Source organism: Maniola jurtina, chromosome 3 (assembly GCF_905333055.1).
Source record: "Maniola jurtina chromosome 3, ilManJurt1.1, whole genome shotgun sequence".
NCBI lineage: Eukaryota > Metazoa > Arthropoda > Insecta > Lepidoptera > Nymphalidae > Maniola > Maniola jurtina.
Window position 1 is genome coordinate 11,127,045 of NC_060031.1, and position 9,846 is coordinate 11,136,890.

The 9,846-nt window shown below is 34.5% G+C and overlaps 1 protein-coding gene across 1 annotated transcript in view; it reads left to right on the plus strand.

Annotated features, from left to right (window-relative positions):
- The first annotated feature begins 8,665 nt into the window (after positions 1–8,665).
- Positions 8,666–9,846, plus strand: part of LOC123881218 (ras-related protein Rap-2b) — a 41,506-nt gene continuing 40,325 nt past the window's right edge. Inside the window, exon 1 of the mRNA XM_045929913.1 lies at positions 8,666–8,857. Within this exon, the coding sequence (XP_045785869.1) occupies positions 8,748–8,857 (110 nt within the window). The 5' untranslated portion in view covers positions 8,666–8,747. The remainder of the gene's footprint in view (positions 8,858–9,846) is intronic.

Here is a 9,846-nt window from a genome sequence, read left to right on the forward strand (position 1 = left end):
TCAAAGTGGCACAGTCGGGCGAAGAATGGCAACAAATACATGCGAACTGTTAACAGTTCGCATGTCAAGAACAGTTGTACTGTGCTCAAATAAATCCCGGTGGTTTTGTAGATTAGTAGATCCAAATAAAAGTAACTTAATTATGTAGCTAAGATAGTGTCTGGTCGGTTTCTAGCTGACTTGCTCCGGCTTTGCTCAGTCATTTCTCGTTTCGATCATATAGTGATAATATAAATCCTCTTTATTCCCTATCCCATGGTAATTTTTAAATATTCATTCCTTGAATATACTATATACAAGGAATAATATTTACAGTAATATTTACCCTTTGTAATATTTACAGTTTTCTAGGTCCGGAGTTTGGGCTGGGCGTTGTTGATAAATTCAGTAAGTGAGCTAGGACTTTTGTTAACATACGAATTGATAAATCTTGCTGAATCAAATAAACCAACCCGACCATGTGTATAGCAATCGTTATATTCAAACATACGTATTTCAAACGCAACCTCATTCAGAAAACCTCCTAAAGGAAGCGGGGCACGTACGGACGATTAAATCGTGTTCGAGACAAATGGGAAAGTTAAATTAATTATACCCACGTTACGTGTTTGGTACGTTATGCACGGAACTTAAGAAGTACAAAAGTAATCACTATAATAAATAAGTAAAAGATTTTGGTAGGTAGAGGTATATTATCGCTACATTCTGGTTCTTTAGAAAAGTTCTCTTTGGCTGGATACTTAGAAGTTGTACGTAAGGATAACAATTAATTAATGAGAGAAAGTTCACACAGACTTGCTTTTTAAAACTAATGGTAAGTAAATATAAGTAAATAGGATAGGTAACTATCTATTAATACAGACTGTAACTAGAACGCTAGCAAAAACGAAAAGAAGTATTAGATGATTATACTGATAAAATACCGTTAAAAAACTACGAAACAAATTTTTTTAAAAACCTGTATTTTTTAAAAGTTCGCAATATATTACAAATAAAACACCTGACTGACGCTAGAGGTCAATGAACGTTCCGTAAATAGGTCACTAGAAGTTATTGCCGCGTCGTAGGTGGGGCATTGACCCGAGTTTTGCACGCTATACAATGCGGGTTTGATAAATACTAAATAACTAAAAATACAAGAGAAGGCAAATAGTTGTTGGCATTAGATTGTGTTAAGTATAATAATAACGCTAAGTTTTTGCTAGCGTTCCTGTTAGATCCTGTATATGGTACTCTATGCAGAGATGGCGTTTCCCGTGAACCCGAATATTGATTGAGTCTTAACAAGTATATACATATATTATCGCCAACACACGAATAAAGCCGTCCCACCGACTCAGAATTTAATCTTATTCGAGTTGGCATTAGAAGCCCAAACCGTCCGTCGCGTCGTCGCTCGTGCAATCCTATTTCGACCAAATCCTTTTCGCTACGCAATAGGTAATCAATTTCAATGGCGGGAAGTACTTAGTCGGCAATATACATCGAAACTTGTTTGAAATTTGTGCTGTGGTAGGAAGTATCGATTTATAGCTCCGAAGTTATAGAATTGTAGAAAAGGCTTTGTATATGAATGTATACTGTTTGGGATGTAAAATTGTTCTTTTATGTTTAAGAATGGGCTGAAATATACTAAAAAAATATGTGCCTATCTTGCCCATAAGGCATTACATACATATACCAATCCAAAATAATATAGGTAGGTGCCTAAAAACAAAATATAACTTTGTAGACTGGTCTCATAAATGGTGTAAGATAGCAAAACGACGTTGCATCAAAATTTATGATATTGTGGCAAATAAATAAATTATTCACCATGTTGTTTCATGCCTTACCCTCGCGAGATATCTTAGATATGTAGGTACTCCCATGAATTATTGCCTTTTTCGACAAAAATAAATCTGTGTTATATGTAAGTAAGTAATGTGTTCTTTGTTAGTGCGGAGTAGATGTTGAGTTTTAAATTATAATGTCGGTTCTAGATGATGCCAGCAATTTCGTCCGCGTGAATTAGGTTTTGTAAAATCCCGTGGGAACTCTTTTATTTTCTAGAGCAAAAAGTAGCCTATGTTCGTCCATAGGATGCTATGAATCTCTGTGTCAAACGTCAAAATCGGTTAAACTGATGGGCCGTGAAAAGCTAACAAACAGACAGACACACTTTCGCATTTAATATTAGTATGGATTATTATAAGGAATTCGTTAAGGCATGAAGTAAGTATGCTGCTTTGCCATGGCCTAGGAAAAGCCTTGGCCATGACAGCACAGTACACCAGTAGTAGAGCATAGAGCACAGGTGAAGAAGCCTCTAAGCCTGAAGTTCAAACTATATCATATCATACAACAATTCTTTAACCATACACCGTGTGCAAGGCAACACCGTGGTCTAAAATGAGTCTACCTCAGGTTGATTTCTACACGCCATCTTACCATAACGTCAAATCGCAAAGCTTTGCCGATGGGCGGTGGGGATCTTAATTTATTTATTAGTGTTGGCCAGAATTAATGGCCATCTTTTTGTATTTTTCCTAGATCTTGTTGATAAAAAAGTATTTACAATAATTTTCTACGAAATAATAAAATCACCCAACAAAGCATTTAGTAGGTATTAAAATTAAACCAAACATTAAAAACTCGCCAGTATAGATACCTATTAATGTTAAATTCACTATAGATTACCTTTTTAATCTAGATTCTAGCTCCGTCATGGTTTGATTTATAAGTTTAATATTCTTCGAATTAAAAGAGGTTAATATTTCTTTTGAAATCGGATCTAAGCGGGTTTAACATTTACCTGAAATATTAAACTGTGTTACGATAGCCAAATTAGTAATAAAGTTAACAAGGAAACTTAGATTTCTTTTACTTAATTCCTATTTGCATATTGTAGTGATATACCTACCTATATTATATTTTATAAAAGATCTATTTATGAGTAAGATGGATTATTTTAAGAATCTACTTTGCGTTTGTATTTTATTCGTAATAATCAAATCAATAGTATTTATTCCAAGGAAAGCAAAATCATTCATAAACAACTGCAAGTGTAAACTAAAAATTTATAACACCCCCAACAAGTGAAAGTTACAGTAACTAGAAAAGACCCGATAAATTTCAAACTTTTAACTTCTATATTTATAGATTATAGCTAAGAACACTCTCGATCAAGCCACCTTTCAAACAAAAAAAAACTAAATTAAAATGGGTTTTTAGTTTAGGAGTTACGATGCCACAGACAGATACACAGATACACACGTCGAACTTATAACACCCCTTTTTTTGGGTCGGGGGTTAATGAAAGGAAAAGGGGACTGACTGACTGACTGATCTATCAACGCACATCTTAAACTAACTGGTCTGATCGGGCTGAAATTTAGTAAAAGTCAATGGAAAATAATCGATTCTTCCTGTAAATTACTTTTCGGGGAGTGCTCGACGCGGGTATCGTTTTCAGCATTCATAAAGATAAATTGACCGCCTGAAAGTTCAGAGGGCACGATACAAGAACAATGAAATATCGCATGATTTATCAAAGTATCTGTAATAATAAGGGCCAACTGTTTCCATGCGCGGTTTCTGCGGTGATTTATTATTCCTACCTACCTACCTACCTTTTCTAGTTATAATATTTTTTTAGTTAGTATAATATGTTACCTAGCTCCTGTTAGGTTTTGGCAATCTCTCATATTATGTATATGTAGAAAACCGTTCCAGTGGTAGTCAAACTCACACGCGAAGGGTTCCATTGTACAGTCAGCATCACAGCTAGGTTGCACCCGCCAGTACAAGCGACTATGTATGGGTTCAAATCTAACTTTATTGGTGACTGCACAAGAAATTTTTGTGTGAAAACACATTTTTTTCATGGTACCATTTTGAATTTTTTATTTATTTATTACTATAGCTGCAATAGAAATTCACAGATTCTGTGAGAATTTCAATCTTCGACCTATTACGGTTCACAAGATACAGCCCACTGACACATGGATGGACGGACAGCGGAGGCTTAGTAAGTGTATGTCTATCTCTCTATTCGTTATATTAACTATGCGTTCGCGTATCGTTCATCCAATTGAGTTGAAACTTTGTACAGTTGTTCTTGTCACTTGCGTTAATGTTTCAGACATAATTAGGTGGCTTCAATATACGCGTCATTGCAACGCATGCCGCGCATTGGCTGATATGATATAAATATTCAACATTTACCACTTTTATTTGCAGAAACAAAGAAAAGGGGCCCGAAATAAAGTCCATAAACTTTCATCAGACGAAATCATAAGGGATACATTTGGCGAAACACGAAAAGAAACATGCTTTTTGTATGTACCCGTTATCTACAATATAAAATGATTTTGTGTCTACATAAAGCTGTTTGTTCTTTCTTGAGTGGTCTGTAATTCAACGTACTTATATTATTGTATAGCTTACAACACCGGAGCGCTTTGACGGCTTAGTTTATCTCTCCAATTCACCCGAAAACCTTCAAATAATTACTTAACCCGAACCTACGAGTACGTTTACTACATTACAGCTGTGAGATAAAAGTAAGCTTCACATCAATACCTACATTAGGTTCAAGTGAGATTCAACAGGTTTTACAAAACATATAGTACCTAATAACTAATAGTCTGGCTGAATCAAGTTACAAAATATAAGTAACTTATGTCCGCGACTTGGTTCGCGTGGATGTAGGTTTTTTAAAAATTCCCGTGGGAACTCTTTGATTTTCCGGGATAAAAAGTAGCATATGTGCTAATCCAGGGTATAATCTATCTCCATTCTAAATTTCAACCCAATCCGTCTAGTAGTTTTTGCGTGAAGGAGTAACAAACATACACACACATACAAACTTTCTCCTTTTTTATAATATTAGTGTGATTCTTCTATTCATGTATCCAAATCGGCGACGTCGAGTAAATGAGCATTTAGACGGTTCATCTGAAGTCTATGTTTTTTAGATTATTCAGATCTAAATACTTTATACACCGACCAATCACAAACATATTTTCAAAAAACATTCAAAATTCAATTCGAAAACATAGTTTCGTTTATTAATTGGTTGGTGACTCAAAATGGTTAACGCCCACTAAGATTTTCGTCTCTGTCATAATATGTATGGGATTACATGATAGAAACTTGGGATAGAAATAGACCTACACTCATTTCTTTCCGTGGATAGCGAAATATAGTGATAAAATTATTAACAGTTTGCATCATAGAAACGACCTTATTCGATTTGGAAGTAAAAATCCTCTATCGATCCAACGAAAGACGACGACGCCTGTAACTCTACCTAAGTGTACCATAAATTACCAAAATCGAGTGCTATAATAAATGGGGTAAGTTTCCGCTTACCGTCTTCCCGTAGTCTGGGGAAAATGGAAGAACCATGAGCTATTAAGTAATTTATCAAACACACCATCAATAACAACACCCGGTTGTTAAGTGCTGCGTACTACCTAAATTACCCATTAATAAAAGTGGCATGGGTTTATACCCTTACCCTTGTATGAGCGATTATCTGTTTAATCTTATATTGAGCATTTATCATTCAGGAGTCCCTTTTCATCGTAATCCTACTGGAAGTCCTGATGCCTTCTATTAATCACAAAATCATCATAATCATCATCATTACCGGGCTGAGTATGTTGTGGGCTATTCTCAGACTTGGGCGCGTTTGGAACCTTCGTACACTTCGTAACCCTTTTCTAGTTTTCTTATAGAGAGAGGTTTTGGTGTCGGGGGTTTTTAAATTTTGATTTTTCGTCATTATCGGCTCAACGGTTAACAAGACAAAAAGTAACAAAGAAAAGTATTTACGCATTTCATAATATATAATAGTAAGTACGTAAGTATAAAAGCTGTCTCAAAACCAACATCAAGTTAAGAATTGGTGATATTGATACTTTTAAATTGCAATTGATAAAAGGATCGAAAAATGAATTTAGCGTTCATTGCTATTTATTCCAGTCAACGCAACGACGTGAAGAGTACAGAAAGGCTCTCTTATTTTTAACCCCCGACCCAAAAAAAGGGGTGTTATAAGTTTGACGTGTGTATCTGTGTATCTGTCTGTGGCATCGTAGCGCCTAAACGAATGAACCGATTTTAATTTAGTTTTTTTTGTTTGAAAGGTGGCTTGATCGAGAGTGTTCTTAGCTATAATTCAAGAAAATCGGTTCAGCCGTTTGAAAGTTATCAGCTCTTTTCTAGTTACTGTAACCTTCACTTGTCGGGGGTGTTATAAATTTTTAATTTACACTTGTATTTTATGGATTGATTGCGCATCGTTTGCGATTGAAATCCCTTCGGAATACAGAAATCTTTATTTTTACACCTTTCTTTCGAATACCTTTATTTTACACAAGAATCCCTCTGAGCTTTATCTCTAAAACGACTTTTAAAACAAAATAAAACTTTTCTTTTCCATACAATTAAAAGCCTTTTGCAAACGGAAAGCCCATTACAGCAGAAGTTGGTGAAAACGCCGAACTAAGCGCTTTATCTCATTTCGGCTCCTAGTACTAGTTGTAGGTAGAGCGATTTCGGAGCAACAGGCTGATACGGCGCTTAACGTAGTCTCTACGGTGATCGCATACTGAGATCGGACAACATTAGTATTTTAGAGTAGCGAGTAATTTAGTAACTAAATGTGTCTGAACATCATAAATTCACTCGAGTAGATTAGTAAATTATTTAGACGAGTCGCTCAATTTTATTTTATTTCTCGGTCGAGTAGCACTCCCCAAAACGCGTCACTGGGCACCTTACCTCGTTACAGTGATTTTGATGATATTTTTGATTTGTAAAACTTGTTTTAAAATAACGTTTGAGTTGTAGTTAGTAGTTCAACACAAATTTTTGTGTTTTGATTGCATCAAAGAAATAAGTACAATGACGTCATTAGCATTGAAAAATGCGTTGCGGATGTTTTTAAGGAGCTTGCGGCTTTAGTCTCTTCGTATGCGATCACCATTAGAAGTACTTTATATTTAAAGAGCTACGGGGATTTTATTCAGGCTATAACTTTTTTCATTTTTCCATTATTTTAGATAGCACAAAGCGTTTTAGATTTCGTGATATTGGAGCTAAAGGCATGTCCGTACTCTTCATTAGAGCTACTTAAGTATTCAAGAAGTGCTTTCGGGATTTCATTTGGGCGTCTGGTCTTTTTGTATTTTTGCACACCGCTGAGATTTATATTCTACGCTACATTTTCGTTGTATATTTTGGATCGAATACTGATTCTATTTTTACCCGACTACTGAGGGAAAGGAGTCAGTTTATAATATTTATATATCATCATCATCGTTATAACTGGAATGTATAGCTAGTATTTGCTTACTTAATAGTACGATTTCGACCAAAAAATTGGTAAGTAGGTATCTAAACTTCTCTGCGAAATTCTTATGGATTTCATTACATTATTCTGAATATTTTCACAAGATAATAATTTATATGTTTTGTAATTTATCATATTCACATTTTTCTATAAAATAGGTTACACCCACCCGTGCGAAACCTGGGTAGGGTCAACTACTCGTAGAATAAACATCAGTCGATGTAAGAGTTGAAACGCGCGTGGGCCGATTTTAATGGGTCTCGAAGCACAAGATTATTTTCAAACTTGCGGTGCATTAATAATAAAGTAAAAACATTTACTAGGATCGAAGCACAGTGCAAAAAGAAAAAGAAAAAACTTAGTAAAGGAAGCTAGGTACCTTTTACATTGAGTACCTACAACGGTACTTTTTAATTATTTATTGTTTATACTGGGTTTCCTTTTTTAAAAGAGGGTATTTTCAACTGGATTTTTTTCAACTTGGTGTTCTTTTTAACTTGGGTTTTAAAATGCAGGCTGTCTGTTATTTGGGACTGGCTCTAACCCCTAGGGCTATTGCTGTAACTGAGTTTAGATCTAAACTTTAGATAGACTATGCGTTTGCACCAAAAAACATTTAACATAAGATAAGGCTAGCTTTAAGTTTTATTGTAATATTTTCAATAAAAAAAAAAAAAACTTTAACATTAACATGTGAATGTTTGACAGGCTCTCTTTTTTTAATTCACATGCAAATCAGCCCTTGACTGCAATTTCACCTGGTGGTAAGTGATGCTGCAGTTTTTCTTTTAAAGAGGTTTTCGGATTTGACATATTTGTATGTAAAAGGATATGAAATATCAAACAAGTTTCTCTTCGACGTATTACATGACAATGCAAACGCAGTTCAATTCATTAACAGAAAACAAAACTTTCAATATGTTTCTATGTAAATATTTCGTCAGTTCGAACACGGTAAGACTTTGAACACACCCTAAACTCTACTTATACCAAACGTATAGAATGTCAACATGTTTTTACAAAATGAGGCAATCGTAATCTATGCTCTGATCCGATAAATTTCCCGATAAAACCATGTGAAAATCGATTGTTACAGTATATGTTCCGGAGCTAAAAGAACATAACACTGCGTTTACACATTGAACTTTTAATCCTCGTTTCAAGTGGGTTCATAAATAAAGCGCAAAATTATGATGTATTTATTCTGTCCTGAATAAAAGTTCGTGATATTATCATTTACGTTGCGGTAAAGGCTTTATTTTTCAAGCGCGGCGAGACGTTACCCCAAGCCTCCCAGTCGTCATTCGCCGTTCAGCCGTTCCCGGTTCCACACGTAAACAATACAGGGATACTTTCGTATCGGTATTCAACGTGTATATTTATCAGTGACAGTATTATGTGTTAAATGGACTTTCAACTGTGCAATATGAAGGGCAGACACCAGTTCCGGAGGCGGTTCAGTTTGCAACCCTCTTTTCTGAAAGAGGAATCCGAAGATGAAAGCCGACCACACAGGTAAACAATGCCCGAGCAAAAGTAAATTTTATGAATATCAACATTGTGATTGTTTTCATTTCGCATTCTTTACAATTAATTTATAATATATCAATTAAAGAACCTAAAAATTTTACACTATCTGAAATAAGTCTATGCTTGTTAAGAACACACTTAAACAATTTTGGTGTTAACTAACCTATTGTATTAAATTCTGATTTGTATTAGGGATTTCTAAAAAATAACGGATTCAACTAATATTGTTATTGCGTGTTTTTTTAATGACATCAAAAAGGATCGTAATCTTGTAACTTTTCAGACCGGATCAAAGTTTAGGCAATTACCTAAATTAATTTAAGTAAATTGCTGTTTCGAGAGGGGTGTCTGATTTTAATCTAAAAAGTTTTATCCTTTTATTAGATAAGATATCCGCTCATTAGATTAGTTCAGGTTAAATTAGAACCTTAAATTATTTATTTTATGTTAACTTTGAGTCTAGAAAGCGTTAGTTCTATTTTACTGAGAAAAGGTTCATTTGTATTTTACATAGTACCTATTATCATTTGTAATATTAAGACGTTAATACTCATATTTTTAGGAGTTTTTTTTTCAATCCTACTTATATTATAAACGAGAAAATATGTATGTATGTAGGGATGTTTGTCACTCTTTCATGCAAAAACTACGGAGCGGATTGGGCTCTTTTAAATGGAGATAGATTATACCCTGAATTAATACGTAGGCTACTTTTTATCTCGGAAAATCAATGAGTTCCCACGGAATTTTTAAAAACCTATATCCAAGGGAACCAAGTCGTGGGCATCAGCTAGTATATTTTCACATAAAATTTACATAAAAGACACTGAAAATATACTTAAAGCATTTTTTAAAATATTTTTACGACTGTAGACTCAAGGCAATTTAGCCAAAGAGCTGTAACTAAAAAGTTAAGGCTAATTGTGCTAACCGTGCTAAAAGTTCTTGTTCCTATCTACTAATAAAAAAGTTCT